Source organism: Rhinatrema bivittatum, chromosome 8, assembly GCF_901001135.1.
Source record: "Rhinatrema bivittatum chromosome 8, aRhiBiv1.1, whole genome shotgun sequence".
Taxonomy (NCBI): Eukaryota; Metazoa; Chordata; class Amphibia; order Gymnophiona; family Rhinatrematidae; genus Rhinatrema; species Rhinatrema bivittatum.
In genome coordinates this window covers 234,359,007-234,384,205 of record NC_042622.1, presented here as the reverse complement: position 1 = coordinate 234,384,205, position 25,199 = coordinate 234,359,007, and the positions used below count along the sequence as shown (strand labels likewise).

At 47.1% G+C, this 25,199-nt stretch overlaps 1 protein-coding gene across 2 annotated transcripts in view; it reads left to right on the top strand.

Annotated features, from left to right (window-relative positions):
• ARRDC2 (arrestin domain containing 2) overlaps nucleotides 1-24,753 on the top strand; it is a 36,563-nt gene extending 11,810 nt beyond the window's left edge. Inside the window, exons 1-8 of one of the 2 annotated variants that reach the window (XM_029614114.1) lie at nucleotides 17,557-18,179; nucleotides 18,855-18,921; nucleotides 19,539-19,686; nucleotides 20,889-20,991; nucleotides 21,190-21,446; nucleotides 21,876-22,038; nucleotides 22,404-22,555; nucleotides 22,938-24,753. In XM_029614114.1, coding sequence (XP_029469974.1) covers nucleotides 17,900-18,179; nucleotides 18,855-18,921; nucleotides 19,539-19,686; nucleotides 20,889-20,991; nucleotides 21,190-21,446; nucleotides 21,876-22,038; nucleotides 22,404-22,555; nucleotides 22,938-22,991 — 1,224 coding nt within the window. In that variant the 5' untranslated portion in view covers nucleotides 17,557-17,899 and the 3' untranslated portion in view covers nucleotides 22,992-24,753. Of the gene's footprint in view, nucleotides 1-17,556; nucleotides 18,180-18,854; nucleotides 18,922-19,538; nucleotides 19,687-20,888; nucleotides 20,992-21,189; nucleotides 21,447-21,875; nucleotides 22,039-22,403; nucleotides 22,556-22,937 lie in introns of those variants that run through there. The other variant, XM_029614116.1, reaches the window with a different exon arrangement.
• The last annotated feature ends 446 nt before the right edge of the window (nucleotides 24,754-25,199 follow it).

Sequence of the window (25,199 nt, the reverse complement as noted above, 5' to 3'; positions counted from 1 at the left end):
TCTGGTCTGCAGCCAAGCTGCAGAATAGCCGGGGGGAATATGTTTATCTATCTTTCTGCCTTTCTCTCTCTTTCTCTTTATCTTGCCTTTTATTGGCTCCAGGCAGGTTTCATCATCCCATGCTCTGATTTAAAGATATACCATTCATCATGCCAAATATAATTTAGTATTTAATAGAAAGTTCATTATAATAAATTCTAATATATTCACCTGTCTAGTAATGTCCATTTGGTGTCATTCTTTTCTAGCAAATAATACAGCACTAGCTTCCAGCCAAAGAGGCTGCCTTGGAACATCAAAGAAAAAAGTAGTGTTAACCATTTTAAATGGAACATTTTGGCATTTGCATTCCTCTATATTTGACAAAAGAAAAATTTTAAGGAACTGCTTCATGTTGGCCAATTTGTGAGTTAATAAGAAAGTGGTTAGGGGCCATCTCCTTTTTAATTTACCCTAGCCAGGCAAGGAAAAGAACAATATAATATGCCACTAGTTTACAGAATGAATGCATCACAGACAGCTGGAGAGTGGATCTTCATCACAGCCCCATGCAGGCTTCACATTTAACTAAATCACAAGATTCCTAGTTTAATCCCTGTGCCCTGAACATTGCTCACGGATAACACATAATGGCTGGATTCAGGTCTCATGATTGTAGCGTCCCAGAAGGAGCCCTGATACATGGCCCTTGAATCTTGAATACTGCTCATATTTTTTCAATTTAAATTTTATTTTAGTTTATTCATTTACAATAAATGAAATAAAACAGGTATAATGTAAACTAAAGTAAGCCCCATAACACAACAAAAACAAAATACATCCTAGCCCTCATCTAGGGGGATGCACAGTGCTAAAATGTTACTACAGTACAGGAGGATTAAATATTTATATTTACCCTTCACATCTAACCACCAGATTTATCTTTTAATAAAGTTATCCAGATGTAGTGGGTCAGTAAAACTAAAATTGTTCTTATGTTACCAAACACTTGCAAGGATATTTAAGATAGTAACCCAGTAATGATGGCAGAAAAAGACCCAATGGTCCATCTAGTCTGCCCAGCAGTGAGCTTATGGTAGTAACTGCCACTGTGTGCAGATTACCCCCGTGCAGTCTGTTGAGCATAGCAACTGCCGCTGTATGTAGGTGACCGCCATGCTTTCTGTTAAGAAAAAATATAGTACCCATAGCAATAACTGTTTCAGCTGCAAAAATTTGTTTTCTACAATTTTGTGTAATTCGTGAAACATCCGGATAAACATAAATCTGCCGACCACAGAACAGTCTTCTCTTATCACAAAATTTCTGAAAGACCAGTTCCCTGTACGTACCTGGATCAGTCCAGACAGTGGGTTATGTCCCCAATCCAGCAGATGGAGTCAGCACAAGCTTTGAGGGGGCGTATCCATATATACTACTACCCCCTCTGCAGGAGTTCAGTATCTTCTGACTCCAGCAGATGCGAGTAGGGGAATCAGGCTTCCCCTCTTTTTCCTTCTTTCTCATTTTCTTGCTTGATTATCTGGCTTGTTGCTGTCTTTTTCTTGTGGATCAAGTTTGTATCAATTCTTCCTTGTCTCTTCTCTGCGGCCTTGCTGTTTATTTCTCGTTGCAGCCAGGGGTAAGTTGGTTTTCCTTTACAGTTTTTCCCTTCACAGCTCAGCCCCCGGTGCCCGCGAAAGCCGGTGGAGCCGGCCTCTTCGCTTTTACTCCCTCACCCGCGGCCATTTTGCAGCTCCTCATGGGCTGCTGCGGCACTTAGGAAAAGACGTCTGGGGCGGGTTGTGTGGCCGGGAAGGCCCCCCCGCGGAACCCTCCTCTATTTTCGGTCAGCGGGCAGTGCGGGCCAACCGGGCCCCCCCCGCAGCGGCGCTTTTGTGCGCGTGGCCCCCCCCGAGGCTTTTTCTCATTTTTGGAGCCGTTTTCTTGTCTCCCACAGCGATCCCGATGCCGCGGCTGTCACGCTGTGCGGCCTGCGGCGACCCGGGGTCCCGGATTTCCCGGGAGGGCATCTGCGCGCGATGCCTTCCCGGGGGGGAAGGTACCTCACAGTCCCTGACTGATTTCTCTTTTTTGCCCGGGCGGCGCGGGCCGGCTACTCCGTCATTTTTGGCGGGAACGGAGGCCATTTTACACTCTGAGCGCCCTGAGGCGCAGGCCACGAGGGAGAACGGATCCCGGGAGGATTCTACAAGCGGGGGTGCTCCCCCGATTTTGGTGCAGGAACCAAGCACCCAGAGCCAGGGAGCAGGAACCACGCCGCTCCTCGAAGCGCACCCGAGCAGGCCGGGGTTCTCTCCGGAGTTTATCCTGCTCATGCATACCGCTTATCCTTGATCCACAAGAAACTTGATCCACAAGAAAAAGACAGCAACAAGCCAGATAATCAAGCAAGAAAATGAGAAAGAAGGAAAAAGAGGGGAAGCCTGATTCCCCTACTCGCATCTGCTGGAGTCAGAAGATACTGAACTCCTGCAGAGGGGGTAGTAGTATATATGGATACGCCCCCTCAAAGCTTGTGCTGACTCCATCTGCTGGATTGGGGACATAACCCACTGTCTGGACTGATCCATGGTACTACAGGAACGAAAATTAGCAGGTAAGTAATAATTTTCTTATCCTTGTCCCACTGTAATGCAAAGGTAATGGAGTAGCTCTTAAGGCAACGTCGACTGTAGAAGACTCATAAAATGCTGAAAGAGGGACTCTCCACACTAACGGCTCGATACAGTATCGTTCGGTTGAAGATTTCCCGTCTGTAACATGCTCGGAGCGCACAATTCGGACGCGCAAGGCGATCCAGCGATACAGTCTCCAGTTTCGCGCTAAAACAGACGCATAACCCTTTCCGCAAGCGGCATGTATATGATGTGTAAATGAACGAATTAGCTGTATAATGAAGGAATTAGCTATTCCCCTCCGATACTGTAACGGGTGCTGATATTATCTCCTTAGTAACCTGCTGTTTTGCCGCGGCCTTAACGTGTTAGTTTACTGCCTCCCCCTAGTAGGTGTTAGGACTGTGAGTCTAGTAACAAATCCATCGACACCACTTAAGATACTCAAACACAATAAAACACAATAAAAAAAAAAAAAAAAAAAGCGATACAGAGATGAGCGAGAAAATGTAATGCTGTGGGACACATAAAAACCTGTCAGAAAAAAATTTTTTTTTAAATACCTGTCACTTTCGTGCGGTCATCCAGGCAGCAGCGGGAGCCGGAGGGCCGCGTGGGTCCAGGCGGCCGGCGGGCGGCGGCGGGAGCCGGGTGTTCGATCGAGGCCGCGGGCGGGTAGGCGCGTGTTCGATCGGGCGGGCAGCGGCGGCGGGATCCGGGGGGCGGGTGGGCGCGTGTTCAAACGAGGCCGCGGGCGGGTAGGCGCGTGTTCGATTGGGTGGGCGGCGGCAGTGGCGGCGGGTGGGCGCGTGTTCAAACGAGGCCGCGGGTGGGTGGGCGCCTGTTTGGGCGGGTGGGCGCGTGTTCAAACGAGGCCGCGGGTGGGTGGGCACCTGTTCGATCGGGCGGCAGCAGCGGCGGCGGGATCCGGGGGGCGGGTGGGCGCGTGTTCAAATGAGGCCGGGTCGCACAGGCGCGCATTAATTCAGGCGGAGGGAGCCGGCGGCGAAAGCGGCCTCCGGCAACCCCCACTGGCAGTGAATTAATGCGCGCCTGTGCGACCTGGCCTCGTTTAAACACGCGCCCCCCGGATCCCGCTGCCGCCTGCCCGATCGAACACGCGCCTACCCGCCCGCGGCCTCGATCGAACACCCGGCTCCCGCCGCCGGCCGCCTGGACCCACGCCGCTGCCTGGATGACCGCATGAAAGTGACAAGTATTTAAAAATTTTTTTTTTTTATAACACTCAGGTTTTTACATATTTTTGGTTTTTTGTTTTTTGTTTTTTTTTTACACTTCCTGGTGCCTGTCATTTCAAATGTCATTTGAAATGACAGGTACCAGCGCACCCAGGTTACTGTATAGGTGCTGTATTAAGCGCCTATACAGTAAAATGGGTTGCGCGGGCATAACCCTTCCCTAACGCTTCACAGCCGCGGCATGCATTTGCATGCAATTAGAAGAGAGTATCAGGCGCTAGGTCAAGAGAACTGTGCGTGCGGGGAGGAAGGGTGCGCCTGGCAATGCCGCACTCTTTCTGCCGCGGTCTTACAGTATCGAGCCGTAAGTGGATCCATGCCCGCTTCCTGAGAGGAAATGACCCTTTTACTCTTAGGAAGGTTAATATATTTTTTATAAAGCCGGACCATTATCTGAAGGAATAGATACAATTTCCGATAAATATTTCTTAAACAGCTCGATTGCAGACAATCTAGTCATTGGAAAATGTAAAAATCTCAGGTTCTTACTTCTCGAAATATTTTCTATCTTTTCAGTCTGTGAATGTTAATATCAGACTGTCTTTTTAATATGGGCACCCTCCACACCCTGGAGGGAAACTATCTGAGAATTAACATTGATTTAAGGAATTATCTAACACATTCAAGCGTTGATCTTGCTCACAAATTTTTGCCCTAGTATCAGCAGTAATCTCGCTCAGTTCTTGGACTGTAGCAGAAATACCGTAGATCTGTCAAGATTAGATACTGCACACCAAATGTCCATCAAGTTTATATTAGATGGCCCAGTTGTATCTCCTGTTTTGGAAGAGAGGGCAAGTAAGGATGGTAAAGGTGCCCTCCCCACTATTGTCATTTGCCTCCAATGGCCCACTTAATTCATCCTCTTCAACTGATATATTTGAGGACTCTAATTGTAACCATCCAGTTCAGGAGATGCAGCAGATGGATCACTCTCCGTTTGAATCTCAAAGTCACTTTGTTTGCTGGGAGAACTCATTCCTCCAGGCACCTTAGTGGACACCAGTTGAACTGGGTCTAAAACAGGTTGAGGCGGGGGTAAATGCATACTTGGACATAATGAGGTGCTGGATTCATTTCCTCTGCCCATACTGGTATCCGATCACAACCAGGTTACATAATGGTCCATCGAGCCTCTGATTACTACTGAAGATGTTGTACTAGTTTTGCCCTTTCTCTTTCTAACCATTTAGGCTCCTCTCCAGCCGAGAGAGAGAAATCAGTCAGAAGAAGCATGCAGCTTCGGCAGCACACTACCGATAGCGCGCCACAGTCACACTGGTTTTTAAGGGGCTGGCGTCTCAGGCAGATGACATTGCCACTTGAACACCTTAGCAGACAAGGGATGGGGAGGGCAGTCTGCATCGCCCTGATCTCACCCAAATTATAGCTACACAATGCAAGGTTCCACATTAGGAGTCACCACTCAGGAAAAGGATCTCTGTGTCATCATTGAAAATCCATTCAAATGTTCTGCTCAGTGTGCAGCAGCAGATAGAATGCTGGGGCTTATTAGGAAAGGAATAGAGAATAAAACAGAGAATATCATAATGCCTCTGTATCGTTCCATGGTGCGACCTCATCCTGAGTATTGTGTGCAGTTCTGGTCATCACATCTCAATAAAAGATATAGCAGAATTAGAAAAGGTACATAGAAGAGCAACTAAAATGATAAAGGAGATGGAGCAATTCCCTTATAAAGAGAGGCTAAAGAGATTAGGACTCTTCAGCTGGGAGAAGAGACGGCTGAGGGGGAGATATGATAGAGATTTATAAAATGTGTGGAATGGAACGAGTAAACGTTAATCAGTTGTTTATTCTTTTAAAAAGTACAAAGACCAGGGGGGACACAATGAAGTTACTAGATAATACATTTAAAACTAATAAGAGAAAATATTTTTTTACTCCACGCATAATTAAGCTCGGGAAGTTGTTGCCAGAGGATGTGGTGAAAGCTATTAGTAAGGCAGCGTTTAAAAAAAGGTTTGGACAGGTTCCTGGAGGAAAAGTCCATAAACCATTATTAAGGTGGAGTTGCAGAAATCCACTTCTTATCTCTGGGATAAGCAGCTTGGATTCTACCTACCCCTTGGGATCCTGCAGGTACTTGTGACTTGGATTGGCCACTATTGGAAACAGGATTCTGGGCTTGATGGACCCTTGGTCTGACCCAGTATGGCAAGCCTTATGTTATCTTATGTTACCTCCTCCTCAGCTAGCGTCCCCAGTCTCTGCCGCAGCTGTACTCGTTTTCAAGGGGCTGGAGAGTCGGGCAGATGATGATGTTGCTGCTGGAACTGCTCAGAAGACAAGTGGGGGAGGGTAACTTCCACCACCCTGATCTCACTGGCACTCCTCCTCAGCTTGCGTCCTGAATGTCTTTTATTTAAAATTAAAATTATTCGGGGCTCCAGGTGATCATTGTCATGCATCTGTGCCCTGGTATCCACTGAAGGCTTCAAGGAGAGAGGCTGGAACTGCGGATCATCACCTTGGGGCTAGAGAAGGAAGAAAATAATTGAGCAGCTAATGTGGTTCCCAGGACCTCACCAACAAGAGAAAGTGGTCAAGGTGCGAGGGGGAAGTGGACGTAGGAGTGGAGGCACGATCGGTCACAGGCCTGGCCTAGGAAAGAGTTTCTCAGCTCCCATCACCCAAAGGCAATGGCCCAAGTTGGTGGGAGTGAGAGAGACATTGGGTTGGGAGGGAGGAAGGGGAAGGGCAAGGTCCAGTAAAGAGTTCCAAAGTGGGAAGGGAGGATTTTCTAAGAGGATGAAAGAGGAGGGGAGAGAGAAGATAGGAGTGCTGAGGGAGAAGGTGGGGGGAGGACTTGGAGGTGCACACATCTCACACACCACCACCACCACACTCTTCTGCCAACTGCCCCCCTAAACACACACACCTATCTGTCTATCAATCTAGATAAAGAGAGATATACCCACACACATCCCACTCACCCCCCCACACACACAGGGAAGGGAGGGAGAAAGGGAGTGTGTCGCATCCAGCTCCACCATCAACTGCACACACGTAATCTCTCCCTTCCTGTCTCCCCCATATACACGGGTTAGGAGAGGGGGAAAGAGAGCTCCCACCCAAAAAACACAAACTTCTCACACACACACACACACACACACACACACACCCTTTATACCACTACCTCCTCTCCCCCCATCCTCACACATGGGTGACAGCTAAAAAGTAGAGACTGAAGGGGACAAAATGCACACACACCTTTTCCACACCACCAACTCTCCCCCCTCCTCCCCACACACACACACTGGAGAGAGAGAGAGAGAGAGAGGTGGAAAAAGAGGCTCCCAGCCATATACACCCCTCCCTCCCCCCACACACACCTCATCTATACCACCTACAACAAAATAGAGAGTGTGAGGGAGAATACGTGCACATCCCATCCCAGATCATACATCTACTCACCTTCCTCCATGCTGCCGCCACCATCTTCCGTCCCAATTCCCGGTCCTCCCCACTCCCACGTGCACAGGTGAGAAGAGGGGGAATGTGGACCCTCGTGCATGTACACACATGAGCGTGGGGGGGGGGGAGATGGTGAGGGGAACTCATCACCACACCTACACCACTGTACCCTCCACCCCCATAAGCATGCCCACACGCACACGGGGGGAGGAGGCAGCTACAAAATGCAGAGTGAAAGGGGGGGGGGGGAGAGGGACAAAGTACATCCACGCACACATCTCATCTTCACCGCCTGCTCCTCTCTTCACATACACAATCGCATTCACACCACTAGATCTCCCCCTCCCCCCCCCCCCAAAAAAAACAAAAAACCACCCACATTATGTACACCAGGACTTCCCAAGCTGTGGTTTGGGATCCCAAAAGGGGGTCACAAAACTTTCAACTGAGATCGCAAGTGGCCGCCCTCTTCAGTTGCCAGCAGCAGCATTAGTAATGGAGGTCTGTGTGTGGCCTGTGAGCCAGCACGCCCTCACAGGCCCTGCGCTGACACTGCTCTGGCATGAGTTTTTGTGGTAACAGGAGGCCAAGCATGAGGAGGGATCAAGGCCCCTGCAGGGCCCATGAGCTTGCACTAGCCCACTGGCCCCATGTTGTGTTTTATTAGTATTGCTGCTGCTTCAGATCTCTGACAGGTTAGGGACCAGTCATGAGGGGCGGGGAGGGCGGAGTGGGCACAGGTCGTTGAAGATTGCCATTACTCCTCTCTCCTTGCCTAACAGTGAACCTACCCAAAAGAATAATGTTGCCCTGGCAGCAACCTAAGAACATAAGTTGCCAAACTGGGTCAGACCAAGGGTCAATCAAGCCCAGCATCCTGTTTCCAACAGCGGCCAATCCAGGATACAAGTACACAAATGTTAAATAGGTCCCATGCTGGTAATAAGCAGTGGCTGTTCCTAAGTCAGCTTGACTAATAGCAGTTTATGGACTTTCCTCCAGAAATGTGTTCAAACCTTTTTCAAATCCAGATAAGCTAACTGCCTTAACCACCTCCTTTGGCAATCCTCTGGAATTCCAGAGCTTAATTGTGGGTAGAGTGAAAGAATTTTCTCAGACTTGTTTTAAATGTGCTACTTGCTAACTTCATGGAGTGCCCTCTAATCCTGGTATTATTTGAGAGAGTAAATAACTGATTTACATCTACCCTTTCTAATCCTCTAATGATTTTGTAGATGTCCATCATATCCCCCCTTCTCCAAGCTGAACAGCCCTAACCTCTTTATCCTTTTCTGACAGGGGAGCTGTTTCATCCCCTAACCTCTCTTCCCACCATCTGTCATCCACATTTGGCCCAAGGCCAAAAGGACCGCTGACCTTTGCCAGGAGGATGTTTGGAGAAGGATCTGTTTGAAAGGAAGGATGAGATGCAGGAGAGATTTGAGAGTTGGATAAAGTGAAGAAGGATTGGCTGTGTAGGGTAAGAGGGGGAGAAATGATAGCTCAACTGGGAGATGTAAGAGGAGGTGGGAATGGGGAAAGAAGGGCTGGAGGGGAGACTGGGAGGGGAGAGAGGAGGAAATGGGGGGTAGAGCGAGGGGAGGCCAGAAATTATAAGCAAGTCTTGAGGTTGAGAGGATTTGCTGGAGGGAGTGAGAAGGAAAGGATTGGCTGGTGAGGTGAGAGAGGAGGCCCTCTGGAGTGTGATGAGGATTGCTTGTTGGAGGGGGACATCCTCTGGGGTCGTCTGAATTTTCAAGTGCTAAAATGGGGTCACAGTGGCTAAAAGTTTGGGAAGCCCTGCCCTACGCCACTTCTCCCACTCACCCAGAAGGATGGTGGAAGCCCGGAAGAGGCAGTGAAAGCAGGAGTGGTCATGGAGGTTCCAAAAGGCATGAGATAAACACAGGGGATCCCGAGTGGCTAGAGAGAGGTCACAAAGAACCAAGGGTAACCTGTGGTAACTTTGGAACATTTCTTTTCTGGGGAATCTGGATGAACCATGATGGCATCCTCTGCTGTCATTAACTGCGTTACTAACCTGGCTTCCCCATAGCCTCCGGTGTCCCTAGATTGAATGTGCCTATTCTGGAAGTATTGAACTTTCTTCTTGGTCCTGAGAAAATCTCTTGTGTGCTGCAGATGTGACAAGAATAACCCCTGGGGGAGAATGAGAAGTGAAGTGTACCAGGAAGGGACAGGTGGGATGGGCCCACACGGTCCTGGGCTGTCCTGGTTTCTGGGACTAGCCATGGAGTGGGAGATTGGGGGAGAGGGAAGGAGGGAAAATGACTGAATAAGAGACGGAGGAGGAGGCGGAGTGTGCACAGAGAGTGGAGGATGAGGACAGGGCTAGGGGATAAAAGAAAGAGGGGAAGAATCTTCCATTCTGACTACGGTATAGCAATAGACTAAAATTAAAATTGTTTTTCTCCAAAAAATCCCATAGCTATTATACTAAAAAATGAAGGAGAAATGGGAACATTTCATGATGCCTAGCTTCCTCCGCTGATGCAGAAAGATTGGTGTACATCTACTGGACCTCATGGCAGCAGGCACAAAAAATGGGCTGAATTAGCGCAAGTCTGACACTTGTGAGCAGTGGCGCCGGTCATCTGTGTTTCAGACATTTGCAAATGACTATCTTTGACTGTGTTTTCTTGTTATGAGAATTACATCATTAAATGTTAGACAGTTTTTCTGTCTGGGAAACAAGGGAAGAAATGGAGTGCAGGTTCTGACCAAGGGCAGGGTAGCTTTAAAAATGCTCACTGATATTTTGACATTCTCAGGATGTTACGAGGGGAGGGATGTTTGTTCCTAATCTGTTTGTATCTGTCAAACAAAAAAGGTAAATGGTGCCCTCTGGTGGTTAAAATGTAGCCCTGCATCAGAGACCTCTTGGCAACATTCCTGCATGGCTGATTTCTAGCATGCCCTGGTCGAAAGTACTGGAATCTATTCTGGAAACTCCCTCAAGGTCAGGGGGAGTTCAAGAAATGTCCGACTTGTTAAAGGTTAAAAGAGCTCCTTGTAATCTTTCACCACACGTCCTGGAGTGATACGTAAATGGAAGGCTTTTGACATGTTACCATTCTGCATTTTTCAGCAAGTCAGCTTTGGGATGCCACGCCTCAGTGAAATAGATGCCAGGTGGCGTACAATTTGCATTTAACATTTAGAACGGTTGGAAAAAATCCAATAGGTGCCAGGGAGGAATGTTAAACAATGTTATCGTATGGGAGGTCAAGTTCATGTGTATACACGGTGGGGTTCCTCTATTGCATATTGAAGTTATCTAGAAACATAGAAATGACGGCAGAAGAAGACCAATCGGTCCATCCAGTCTGCCCAGCAAGCTTCACACTTCTTTTTTCTCATACTTATCTGTTTCTCTTGGCTCTTAGTAACCTTAGGTTCTATTTCCCTTTCACCCCCACCATTAACGTAGAGAGCAGTGATGGAGCTGCTTCCAAGTGAAATATTAAGTTTGATTAGTTGGGTAAGCGGCAGCATAGCTCTCTGCCGTTGAAGCAGAGAGCTATGCTGGATATGCATTGAAAGTGAAGTATGCCTTGAAAGTCACATTAACTATCATCAAATATTGAAAAGCCTAATAATTGGTAATACCTATAGCCCATGAACCCATCCCTGTTTTTTTTTTGTTTTTTTTGTTGTTTTTCTTTTTTTAATTGGGAGATGGCAGCCCTCCATCCTTCCGCTCCGTGAAGGTGGAACACCAACCACTGGCTACTGGCATCCATCTCCGTGAATGCCTCTGTGGCTACTGCCGCTCCGTGCAGTAGCCACAGAGGCATTCTCCCCATCCCCCACCCCAATGAAGCTGTGCAGTGTATTGATATATTTTCTGCCACTACACACTTTGTTTGTTTTTACTTTTTTTATTGTTGTTGGGTGTGGTTTGTTTTGTTTTTTTTATCCAGCAGATTCCTGCTAACATAGCTGGGTTTTAAAAAGGGATTTGGACAAGTTCATGGAAGAAAAGTGCATAAGTAGTTATTAACCAGGTGACATAGGGACTGAGCAGCAAAAATATCATCTATTTTTAGGGTTTGGCCACTGTGTGAGATTCTTATGTTCTATTTTCGGGCTTCCAGCTAATTTGGAACCAAGGCTGGGATTTGACACCATGAGCTTTCATTTGTAACTACCCAGGGACTATCCCCTGTTTTTATATCCTGTCCCATCTAACTTTAGTTCAGCCATCACAGTGACCCTCCTGGGTCAGGAGCCATGCACCAGGGCTCCTTCTAGAACCCTGAAATCATGGATCCTAAATCCAGCCACTAGGTGTCGTCATTTCATGTATCCCCATCCCCAGAGACCCAGCTGTGACTGAAATGAGGGGCAGAAGACTAGAACTGAGCATCAAACCCAGGTCCCTCCTAAGGGCAGTGCATGGAGTGTAACAAACACGCTTGTCCTTTGCAAGCGCCACATCTGCAGCTTCATCTTGTGAATGGAGCCGGGCACAGCAAAACCTGATAGCGCTAGCTAGTAGTTTTTCATAAATGCCTGGTGTCGCTATGTTCTGTAGTCTCCACTAGGTGTCCCTGCAGTCAACAAAAGAAATTACTGCCTTTAGCAATGCTGAAATATCAGGTCAACGAACAAATCGTAGGTGAGACATTTTTATTGGATTAATGTCATTCATTTTTGAGAATTATGCTTCCCTTTCAGGCGATACAGTACAGTGTGCTCCGGCGGAGCGCACTGTTAACCCACGATTGGGCGTGCATTTTCGACGCGCTAGCTTTACCCCTTATTCAGTAAGGGGTAATAGCGCGTCGAAAACGCGCGTCCAACACCCCCCCCCCCCAAATTAATAGCGCCCGCAACATGCAAATGCATGTTAATGGCCCTATTAGATATTCCCGCGTGATTCACTAAGTAAAATGTGCAGCCAAGCCGAACATTTTGCTTTCAGAAATTAGCACCTACCCAAAGGTAGGCACGGGTTTCCGAACCCGTGGCTGTCGGCGGGCTCGAGAACCGACAAAGGCAAAATTGATCGTCGGCTGTCAAACCCGCTGACAGCCGCTGCTCCTGTCAAAAAAGAGGCGCTAGGGACGCGATGTGCTGGTACTGGAGGAGCAGGGGAATATCTCTTTCAGTGATTCAGGCTGCAGGGGTAGTGGCTGTAAGTGTCTTGGGATTTTTAAATGCTCTGGGTTGCAGGTTACTGCGAGGGGTACCCGCTCTGTGGGTTTGCCCTGGGTGTGTCAAGTGAAGGTGCAGTTTTCTTGGAGATGATTTTCGGGTTATGGTCTTTTCTTTCTTTTTGTTTGTTTTAAAGGATTCATTTGCACTTTGAGGTGTTTATCTCTTGTACTTGGGTCAAAGCACATGCGGTGTTACTATGTGGCTTGGCTGCGTGTAATGGACTTTTTTTTTTTTTTTGCATGTAAAAATTTTGGTTTTCTCTCTACAGGTGTTTGTGAATGTCCATTGTTAATGGAGACTGTTGTGCCCACAACTTTGCCTGCCTCTCTCCTTGCAGTAGTCTATTTTGAAAATGATATGAAGGAGGGGATGCATTAAAAAAAAAAAATAGAATTGTTAAAGATTCTCTTTTCCTTTCAGTCACATCATAAAAATATCTGATTATGGATCAGTTTTTAAATCTTTTACAGCAAAGGCCAGCATTGTTTTGTTTATATGAATTTAGAGCTTATGAAACCTCTACCAGGTAACTCCAGGTTAATGGGCCAGGGTCTAGTTCTGCTCCAGTTCATGTAGGGACCTGTAGTTCTGATTTGCACATAGAAAGCTGCTCAGGACCTAATCTCTCTGCTGATTTAAAATGCCCTGCTTGTTCTCCCATTTCCTGCCTTGATAATAGGAAATTAGCTCTTACACATGCTTGGCACATATGTCGTCATATGGCCTTTCCTGTTCCTTGGTTCCCGTGGTCTTATTCACAGGTCTCCTTTCATGTTACCAGAATATCTACTTTCACATCTTTTTGTTTATGGGGACCCCTTTTAATTTTTAACTCCTCCTGAGTTCACTGTTCAGTTGATTGTGCTGTACTTATACCTGCTACCTACCCCTGTTTGCCTGCTTCTCCCAGCTTGCTCAGGCAACAAACAGGATCCCTGGCTGGTCCAGCAGGAAGTCCTCCTTCAACGCAGTCCATCAGCACCACACCTTTGGCTAGCAAGCAGCCGCCATGGCCATCTTCCCTCCCTGGGATTAGACGCATCAACCTCTGTGGCGGGCCTGGCTTCAGGAAGTCCGAGACATCAGGGCCAGCTTATTTTCATATTGGTCCATGTACCTACCACATGCACCAAGATGAGGTCCTAATGGGGGTTCAGCATTTATATAAGGTGCCTACGACAAATTAACATACAAGGAGCTAAACTGCCTCACCTGAGAATCACAAGGAGAAATGGGATTTGAACCCTGGTCCAAGCCCATTAAGCACTAGGCTCCCCCCTCCTCACGTTGCTGCCCTGATCAACTTAGCTCTGCAGTAATTATAATTTTCCACTGAAATGCATTAAAGGTAGGGCGAGGGGAGGGAAGCCAATTTCTTACGTGACAAGAGAGGTAGCAGCTCTGTCTTATCCAGAATGGTAACACTGTCTGCAGCTGCCAGACAATTATTAGCACCCAGGGTGAGAGAAATCACCTTTTTTTTTTTTTAAATTCTTTATAAGTTTTAACAATTCAGGACTTACAAAATACTTTAAGAAAGAAATACATGGTTTGGAAACCTCATGAAATTAAAATAATATTATCATATCATTTAAACATAAAGTTATTTAGGTGCCATACCATTAACGTATCAAACAAATGAGAGCGCTTTGCGGTATAGTGGAAAATACTACGGGGAGATTTCACAAACAAATTTGTATAAAATAAAAACATCAACCTAGCATCTGCATTACTTTTTTTTTTCTTAATCAGATACTGGGGATGAAGTTGCCATTTTCCTCTGTTCTAAGACCCTTTTTTAATTGTTGGGTAGAAAGAAAATAAACAGGTCATCTGCTTTTTAATTAAACATTTTACACGGGAATCTCAGTGTAAATGAGAAACCTATCGATATTACTTCTTGGCGATAAGCCAAAAAGGCTTTTCGCCTAACTTGAGTAGGTATTGCTAGGTCTGGGAAATTTTTAATTCTTATCCAGAAAATTAATGGGGTATTATTGAAATAGTTTTCCATAATCTGATTTAACATCATTTATAGATGAAAATGTTGCCAGTAGTACGTACTCGGTCAACGTTTGTAAGATTCCCCCTGAAACATCACTTCTAATCTGTTTTCGGTCTAAATTCCTAGGTTAGGTAAGAAGTAACCAATTAATTACTACAGGTGATTCTTCTAAATGAAAACCAAGCTTTTCCAGAAAAACCTTTTTAAGAGTATAAGTGATACTTCTCCAAAAATAAGAAAAACCACCTTTAAGGTGATCCAGTGTGAAGGTCTCCTCTTAGCTACCTGTAGATGATATGCTCACGGCTGTCCGTGGGCTCATTACTCTGACCACGGTAGACCCTCCCCAGCAATATAAGTTCTTGTGAGCCAGGGGTGGAGATGCATACGTCAGTATACCAGGGCCCCGTGGCTGCTTCATCCCAGGCAGGGATGGATTTAGGCATAGGCATGGGCCTAGGGAACCCAGTTCTGAAGGCATCCAAAAGCCAAGTCTGCTCTTTTTGATTTTTTGGGGGCAAAACCTCCCAACCCTTACCCTCAGCCTATGAGCAGCACATTCTTGAACCTAGCCCTGATCCCGGGCCCCTGTGGTGGTGATGCTGGCCCCACTGCTATCTCCCATCCCTGTGTTCCATGGAAGCCAGATGTATTTGTGAACCGCCTGTACTTTTGGGGTTACGGAAGACCACGCACGCGACTTCAGTGATTTTGAAAAGGCATTGAATTTCATTCAGAGGTGCCTACCCAACTGGAGACTGCATGTTTACTCTCTGACATAGCTGAAGCCTGGGAGGAGCCCTCAGGAGATGTAAATATTTCATAGTTCTTGGAAAATGCAGAGCAGTGTCCCAGTTGAGCTCACTCTGATAGGTTTGTCCGCATGGGCAGGATCCAGGTAGACACCCTTGGAGCATTTTTTCCATGATTGTCCCTTAGACTGGTTTTGTATTCTTAGAAGACTGGTGGCCTGGAAACGGCATAAATACACCAGAATAGACCTAACTAGAAGTGGGAAAAGCATTTTTAGCTTTTTAAAGGCCCCCCTGGGTATGTCTTGGATGTAACATTTGTAGATGCTTTACATGTTAAGAAGGTGTACCAAGGCTCCTAAGAGTCTTACCTTGCAATCGGCTCGTGCCACTCATTTCGCAGTCTTCAGCAAGTGCATGTACGGTGATGCTCTTATCGTAAGAGGCAGCATCACCAGTCTCAGCTAGAAAGGGGTTTCCTAGGTTATATTCCATACTGGTTCAGACAGGTGGTCCACCAAGTCCAGCTGTCTCTTGGAAGTACCCAGCAGACCCTAAGGGGGGAGATCCCGTCCCTGTTCTCTCCCAGCAGTGCAAGGTGCATTTCCCCAAGTCTTCCTGACTAATAGTTGTTAATGGACCTGTCCTCCAGAACCTTGTTCAAACCTTTACTACTGGATTCGTTATTATTTACCCTAAGACAGCAGAGAGAAAATCCTGCCTTCTTTAAACTACACTCTGTGGAAGGGCAAGCTGGGAGTCGTGCCTTTGCTTAGGAGACAGGCACCCAGGAAAGAAAACAGTTCTGCAAGAATGGACCAAGCCAGTTTGGGCCTTATTGCAGGGTTGCTTTAACCTCCTCCTCTGATGTTCAAATGACCTTTTTAGAGTATTGCAGAGATTTGTTTTTATTTCCTTTACCTCAAAACAAGGCCATGTGGCTCAAGTCCCTTTCGCATGCTGCTGTAATTGACACCCGTGGCCGCTGGATGGCGCGTCTGTACAGGGCACAGGCAGTCTTCCCGAGGCTGGAGGGAGCTGGCGATAACTTTTAATCATAACAACACCGGGAAAAGTCATAGAAGAGGAGTCGGGCAGGAAATAGCAAAGAGTTTTGCACGCTTATATACACCCTCTTTATTAAAGATATCGCTGAGGGCAGCTAATAAGAGAACAAGGAAGTGACATTGTACAGCAGTAAGGTTTTAACAAAACTAATGGTTCATTTCATATTTCTTTACTGCTCTCTTTTTTTAGAGGGTGGATGTAGGTATATACTTTAAACAAGGGCTTCGTGCAGTAATTTACATTAGGACACCTAAGACATGTGTGCAGCCACTTTTTTGGGTGGATGGACTGAACTGTAAAATCGTGTGTGTGTGTGTGTGTGTGTGTGTGTGTGTGTGTGTAAATAACATTTTTCAGGCTCTAGGACACATTTTAGTACAAAGAATCAAGTCTGCCTCCCCCCTTCTCGATATTCTGGGGTCATTCTGCTATGAAAATCAAATGCCAGGACCGTAGATTTGAGTGCCAAAGACAGAGAACATTTACCATTCCTTTAATGTTATTATTTAAAATAAATAACTTAGATATAACAAATGTCCTCAACATTTACCATGGATCTTGTTTATAATTTGTTAATGAAACGGTGCAGTTGGGTTTAGGAGGTAATGGTGCATTTTGAGCCTTTTAATCTCAGAAGCTTTTAACTGATGGGGAGAAAAAGATCTCCGATTAGATAAATTCATTCCGTTGGGTATAGATACAGTAGGTGGAGTGTGTATCTAAAAAAAAATAGAGTAAACGAAATCAAAAGGAAAAAATGCTTAGGGCTGTTTGTAGTTAGCATTTCTAGGAAAAGAGCTGTTTTTCTGGTCTACGATGGCTGAGTGGAGGGTGTGCAGAGCCAGAATCTCTGAGACAGGATTTATGGTACTGGCCGGGCACTGGCTCTGCCTTTGGGTTCCTGGAAAAAAAGATATTTTCAATCAGCACTGCCATCTTCTCCCCACGTCTTAAGGGCAAGATTAGGGCCGGATTAAGACGCGCTGAGGCCCTAACCTATGTCAAGTTTAAGTGGCCCTATAGCATTACCAAATAAAAATATAATACTCGAATGTAGCGAATCTGTTGTATTTGGCCCCCTTTCCCCCCCAAAAAAAAATCTGAGACCCTAAACTGTAGTTTATGCAATTTGTACCTTAATCCTGCAGTATTTGCTAGGTACAAATCAAGGGGAAAGCAATTTCTCCCATCCCCACAGTGGAGCAGAGAAGATCTTGTTTGTTTCAAGGGATTTTTGGGCGGGGGAGGGGAGGCCAAGGAGTAATCTGAATTGCGGGTGACACCCAACTAGTGCAGCAGCTGTACAGCAGAGAGGAGGTAGGAAGTTGGACCAGGAGCTGACAGAACTCCAGGGCACGCCCCCTGCTCCGCCTCTTTAAGAGTCTAAGCGAGGGAATTCCAGGAGGGGGCGTGGCTTCTCGGAATGCGAGACCAGAGGGGGCGTGGTCTCTGCCACTCGCTATAAAAGGCCGATCGCGCGAGCTGGACGCCTTAGAATCTCCCGTGTTGCGGAATCGTGGGAAGTTTTGGGTTGTTTTTTTGGCTCTTGCATCTCATCCTCGATCCGTCGCCGAGATGATCTTTGACAAGGTGAAGAAGTTCGCGGTGGTGCTGGACAGCCCAGATGCAGAGGAGAACTCGCCGCCTGTCTTCAGCGGCGGGGACGTGGTCACCGGCAGGGTAGTCCTGGAACTGCTGGCCGAGGTGCGGGTGGAGTCCCTGAAGCTGCACGCCGAGGGCTCGGCCCGGGTGCACTGGACCGAGTCGCGCAGCGCCGGCTCCAGCACCGCCTACACCCAGAATTACAGCGATGTGGTGCAGTACCTCAACCACCGAGAGACCCTGCTGCAAACAGGTATTTCACCGGCCTGAATGCTGCCGGGACCTACCGGCCGCGTCTGCACCGTTGCCGGGATAGCCTGATCCCTGCTGGGTCTTGGCATCTATGCTTTATCGGGCTTTGCACAGAACTTACAAACTTTTGCAAGAAACTGGGGTATGGAGGGAAGAGTGGAAAGATCTTGGCTTCGCTGGCCTTTTAGTTGTGAAGAGCTCTAGGGTGTTGTAGTGCATGATGTTATGGGCTTTCTGCTTTCCAGATATCTGCACCTCCCCCGTTCTCCTTGTGGGCAAGGGCGAAGCTTGGCAGATTGATTCCTGACATGCAGGCTGGCCCTGACCCGTCAGTCTGCGGCTGATGTGTCTTTGCATTTTATGGCCCGGAGATCCTTGCCTTTCTTGCTGCTCGTTGACTTCCTCTCGAAGAGCAGCCTCGAGTTCTTTTAAAGTTTGGTTATCGCGGAGGAAAGACTGCGTCGGAATGGCTTTTATATGTGTTCATCTTGCAAACTGAAAGCAACTGTCTCTAGGGGGGTTTCTTCGACCACGTTCGCTAACCGCATCGTTAAAGGTCTCTGCCGTTCGCTCCTCCTCGCTTTGGAGCGGAAACAAATGTAAGAGCCGAAGCCAGGAAGTACTGCACAGACTCGTTCGAATAATGAGATGTGGCTTTCTCTTTGTGTTTCCTCAGATAACGGAGCGCCCACTGTCCTACAGGCAGGAAGACACGAGTTCCCTTTCAGTTTCCAGCTTCCAGAGTAAGTTTTGATTATCCTCTTGGTACCCTGGAAGATTGTTAAAGCTCCATGGTCGCTTAGCATAGTTTGGCACTGTGTACACCGCCTAACCTGTGGGGATGGCAAACGCACTATAGCGCCTCCCATCCCCACTACCGTTTGGTTTTTTTTATATTTGGTGCACCAAAAACGTGCAAGAACAGTTCCCAAAGTAGGTTCACTTTCAACTGCAATCTTTTATTCTACAGCCTTGTTTAACTCCTTAATTTATAAACATTAGAGTGAAAGGAAAACTTTTTTTTGTTTTTTGGTAAATTTTGAAGTTTCACTAGTTTCATGTTCAGTTTAGCAAGACTTCATCTCCGGAACTAATAAATTACAACTCCCCCCCCCCCCCCCCCCCAAAATAAAACCAACAAACCAGGTACCAGAGTAGCCTAGTGGTTAGAGCAGGGGGCTATGAACCAGGAGACCAGGGTTCGAGTCCTGCTGTCACAGTTCCTTGTAACCTTGAGCAAGTCACCTTACCCTCCATTGTAATCCGCTTTGTGCTGGAAAAAGTGTGAAAAGTTGTAATATAAAAATACATCTTAAACTGGGGGCCAAAGATGTTAATCTGTTCTTCCTGCTTCCCACAGGACCCTGGTCACCTCCTTCGAGGGGAAGCATGGCAGTGTACGCTATTGGATCAAAGCCAAGCTGCATCGGCCCTGGTCCACAGTGAAGAAGGCAAAGAGAGAGTTCACGGTGATTGAGCACATAGACATCAACACGCCAGCCTTGTTGGTGAGTCTGCAGTTGGGGGGAGAGTGTTACGTTTATAACTGCTGGGAGACCTCTGGGGGTAGGGGGCAAACTTAAAGTTCTAGACGACCTGCCTCATCCGAGGATGTCCACGTCTGTATAGAAACCCATGTCTATATGAATATTATCGCTTGGTTTGCCATAATACTGGTGCTGCCTGCAGGCGGTAGTGTGGTCAAGAGGACCATATTAAAATTAAAGGCTGAAGGTTTGTTGACATCCAGTTCAGGGTTGTGATCAATAACTGATAATTAGGTTAGATTTACTTAGAGACCTTCATTTTCAATCTTTATTTTTCCTGGGAATTTATGATCAGAACAAAAAAAACAAGAGAAAATGTGACTCATTATTTTCCTGGGTAAATATTGGAGTTTATTTTGGTGGGCCAGGGATCCTGCTGGGAAGTGCTTCTCGTGGGCATGGCTCGCTTTAAATGCTGCACTGGCAGCACCAAGCAGCAGGCACCTTGGCTACCTCGGAGGAGAGGGAGGAGGGACTTTGAAAGGCCAGAGCAGCAGCAGCAGTAGAGGGGGAGCACTTTCGCTGGTGGGTGCAGGACTTGATATGCTGCAGGTGCTTTGGACTGCTCTGGTTTTCAGCAATTGCTGGAGGCCTTGAGACGCTGCATCTGAAGTTCTGCATCTTTGGCCTCCACCGTCGATTCTCTCTGGTCTCTGGAGGCTGCCGGATTAGCTGGTGGAGCCCTGAAGATTGGGGACAATGATGTTGAAAGGTCTGGAGGGGAGCAGGAAAATTCCCCTCCTGTCTCCCCCATAGAGTCCACCTCTGATCTCACCCTCTGTATGTGGGTGTCCATAGGGCCTGAAATGGGGGTTCCCGAAGGGACTGTGGGGTCAGTCCTCTCGGGCTGTGTGCGGCGTTCGGTAAATTGTAATCGAGGTATTCCAATGTCAGGAAAAGAGAAGCCACGGCACCCACTAGCTGCTTGCCGGCCCATCTTGGATCCCTGCAGCTGCTCTTTAATCACCCTATAATTAGGGTGAAAATCTGTTTGAAATGAAGGACCCTAGGTATTCTGGTATGGGGCGAGAGGGTGATACTCTTTGTCTATTGGGGTGGGGGGTGCTCAGTGTATATGGATCTGTAATCACCATGGTGTTTGGTGTTCTCTGAAAATGTAATGAGAACGTGTCTTCTCTTCCTCTTTTTTTTTTTTTTTGTAGGCTCCCCAGGCTGGTACGAAAGAGAAAACTGCTCGTGCATGGTACTGCAATCTAGGGCAGGTGTCCCTGTCAGTCAAAATTGACCGAAAAGGCTACACACCAGGTAATTTAATAGAGAAAATGCAATAGTTAAGCTTGCTCTGCATGTAGCATCTGAAGAATTTGTAGGTAACTGGAGCACCTAGGCCTCTGATCTGTTCCATTGCCTTTTGCTTTCTGATTCGTTTAAATTTGAAGGTAAATGTTGACTTTAAACATTAGCTAAGCATTGTGCTATGCAATGTGTCTTTCTCATCTCCAGGCGAAGTCATCCCAATCTTTGCCGAGGTGGACAATTGTACTACCCGCGTGGTGGTGCCAAAGGCTGCCATCCTGCAGACCCAGACATTCATTGCCCGTGGCACCATGAAACAGAAGAAGTCCGTGGTGGCCACCCTGGCCGGTGACTCTGTGGCTGCCGGGAAGCGGGAATTGTGGCATGGGCGTGCACTGAAGATCCCACCCCTGGGCCCCTCTATCACGCAGTGTCGGATCATCCGTGTGGAGTATGCTCTGAAGGTAGGATCCTTGCACTCTAGCTGAGGGAGAGCTGGCATGGGCAACTGCAGATGTGTTCAGACTACATGGAGGGAGGGAGATGACAGATATCGAAGGTCTGGAAAGCAACTGGTTGGGTCAAGATGTGCAGTATTTTAGATCAGGTCATCACTATATTCCACCACCCCACGGTTTTTTTTTGTTTTTTTTAATTATTATAAGGTTAGGGCCACAGCTTGAATATTACATTTTTTTTTTTTAAGATAATTTTTAATGCCACTCAGCTAAAGGCTGAAGCCACAGTAGTTTGGCCACACTTTTAGAGTGTTTAGCTGAGAGCGTCAGACATGGAGGGTTACATTTTTATATTACTTTTAGCTAGGATTCCTGCATGGTTTGCACACTTATTCAAGTTTGGAGGGGGCTTTCTCCCCTGCTTGTGACTTCTAGGTCTGCGTGGATATCCCTGGGACCTCTAAGCTGCTTCTGGAACTGCCGCTGGTGATTGGCACCATCCCCCTGCATCCGTTCGGCAGCCGGACCTCCAGCGTGAGCAGCCAGTACAGTGTCAACCTGGAGTGGCTGCGGATGGCTATCCCTGAACAGCCAGAGCGTGAGTGTCCCATGATGCTGCTTGCTCACGTGTTTCCCGTGTCACATGTCCTTGAGCATTTGATGGGTTGAGGGGAGTGCGTGTGCGCGCTCGCCATGGCCCTTATGTATTTGGGACTCGTGCGAGCAGGTTAAAGCAAATGAGTTTGCAAAGATGGACTTGGGTAAATCTATCCAATCATGCAGAGGAACTGTTTGGGTGGGGTGAGGAGATGGAACATGACATCTTGATTTCAGGGGCTGCAGCAGGGTGGTAGGAGGTGGGCACAAAATACACTCTAGGACCAGGTCTGGTTACTGGGGTGCACAGTATTTATCCTTGCATCGCCTCTGACCTTGCTTGCATCTTTTGGGTTCTGCCTGCAGCTCCCCCCGAGTACTCCAGTCTGGTGTCTGAAGAAGCAGCAGAGCACAACCTGTCTCCCCCGCTCCACGAGGACTACACAGGCACCTTGGAGGGGCCGTTCTACGCTTACATCCAGGAGTTCCGTAATCGGCCACCTCCCCTCTACTCTGAGGTAAATGCATCCCTCCACCCCCCTCTGCTGGTTTACTGTGCTTTGTTGGACGGTCCTTACAGGCGAGAGGGGAGGGTCTCATCGGTATCTGTAGTTTAAAAGGATGGTCAGCCTGAATTTGCATGGCTTGCAAGATTTTAAGCGTGCTGCATTCCAACCCTGTCACAGGCAGCTCCAGCTCCTTACTGTCTGTACAGGCCGACTTGGGGAGGGCACGAGCTAGCTCTGTACCCAGGGTTTTAAGATTTTATACTTAGAGGACATTGAAGATGGCTTTGAACTGTAGCTGATAGGAAGGCCTCTGTACTGGATGCCACCAATGCTGGAAATTTTCCAAAGCCAGTTTTGGCCTAACCTCTTCTTCTCCTCTGTCGCTTTGCAGATTGATCCTAACCCTCCAGCCCCTGACATGCGCCCACGTTGCATGACCTGTTGAAGGGAAGAAGCCTCCAGTTTCAGTTGATCAGAACGAATGTTCCTTCTGGAAAGACTTGGCTAAGATGCTGAGTTCCTGCCTGGGAATGGTTTGCCCCCTCCCTACCCGTCCTGTTGGGCAGTGTGTCCAGGGGGGGGCACCGCGTTACCACCGGTGCAGCTTCCCACCACGGCCCTGTCCCGCCTTTCATCGGCACACAAGACTTGGAGAGCGTATCGGGTTGCTACACCCACGCACACAGCTGCTGGAGAACCCCGTGGGATGCTTTGTGGACAAGTGTGGTCCTGTACTCTTTGCTAAAGAGAACCAAAGCTAAAGGGGGTCCTCTGATCTCTAACTCCTTCTTTTATAAGAGAATGCGTATGATGAAAGTGTTCTAAGCGCATAAGGTTCGAATCAAAGCATTTTTCAGCCTTTTGGGCGCTGCGTCTGAGACTGAATCTGTCCGCGCTCCACCTTGGGGCCAGTCAGGTCCCTTGTTCTCTTCCCTCCCCTTCACAAGGAGGGACTGCTGGCCAATCTTTGTGACATCTTGTGCCGGATGGGAAGAGAACTGATTTTTAGTAATCTCAGTATTGATCACAGGATAATATGAGCCTGCTTCTCTTGGGTGGTCTCTGGATTGTGGGAGGAGCAGTAGTTAACAATGTCACGATAGTATAATAATAAAAAAAAGAATCTATAAGCACCGTTAAAACTGAAACCTGTTTTTTTTACATGTGTTTATATCCTACAGTTATGTTGTGATTTTCTAGTCTTCTTGATATTATAAGGATTAAGCAGGGAAAAAGTAGCTGTAACCAAAGAGCAGGGTTGTATCTGGTTGGGGTAAACCAGAAAGGTTCCCTCTCTGGCAGCCCCTGTTTCCAGTTAAGCCCTCGAGATGAAGAAGGAATCGAGGCACAGCTTGCTGGCAATGTGCCAAATGAAGCCTGGGATGACTTCTTAAAACTCACTTTGACAGGAAGCCCTGCATCCATCTAGACCTTCATAAAGGGTTACCTAAGTGTCTGGAGCGTTCATGGTGTCTCATGGCTTCGTGTTTGTACCAGAGCACTCTGAACCAATGGACTTTTTTTTTTTAATGAAAAAATATATAGTGTTGATCTGGATCGGGTCTGCTAATTTTGGCTTGGCCGTGGTGCAGCGCAGCAATCTGGTCTAGATGCATATATATATATATATATATATATATGGGGACCGGGGGTTTCCTTCCTAAGGTAATGCCGTAATGCCATTTTGTGACCGGCTGGCAGTATTTTGGAGGGAGGGAGAGCCCCCTTACACAAGGTGCTAAACCCCAAAATAGAGTGGTAAAGGTATTGATTTGATTTTGCCAAAGATCCTGGGGGCTTTTTATGGGGGGAGCATCCCAGGCAGAATTCCACTGTCCTTGGACCAAAAAAGGGCTGGGATGGATCATCTTGATGCCTGGAGAGATATATTGTTCTGTTGCTGTTCATATTGGCAGCAGCGGCTCTGGACACTGCCCACCCCACCAAAAGTGGGGTGGGCATGGTCTTGGGATACTCTGTTTGCAGTATTGTCACATGTGAACCAAAGTTAACATGCTGTGTTATTTTGTAAGTAACGTTTTTTTGCAGTTTACTTGTGGTAAACTGTTCTTTAAACTGCTGTAAATCTTTTTCCTTCTGAGAGAATATTTTGTTAAAGCCATGTTTGGTTTTACATTGCCTTTGATAATCTGCCTTTTTTTGTACTGATTTATTTTTTTCAAGGCATTGGAATAAAATGTTAGTTCTACAATAAGCGTCTGTCTTTTTTGGTTTTTCCACTATATGAATTGTTTTCTCTTTTAGCTGTGGAGTTTAACAATCTGCATCTGTATGGCTTCTCTCTCTTCCCCCCCCCCCCCCCCCAAACAGGATGATAGAACCCTTTCCACCTAAACAAACAACAAAAATAATGGGCTGCTGTCCCACTTTGCTGCCTGAATTGCAGGGAGAATGGCCTGGTTTACCTGCCTAGGATTGGGTACCAGTCCTGTTCCTCCAGGTCTATGTTGGGATCCCAACACTTGTTCAGGAGTTCTCTTGACTTGTTCTGTAGTCAACTTAGGTGGCCCCCTTCATCCATCTCTTCCTTACTATGCAATCTTTCTGCCCCATTTATTTTTTTTGTTGTTTTGGAGGTCATGTCTGCATCCACAGAACTGTCTTTTCAAGACCCCTTTATCGTTTTAAAAGG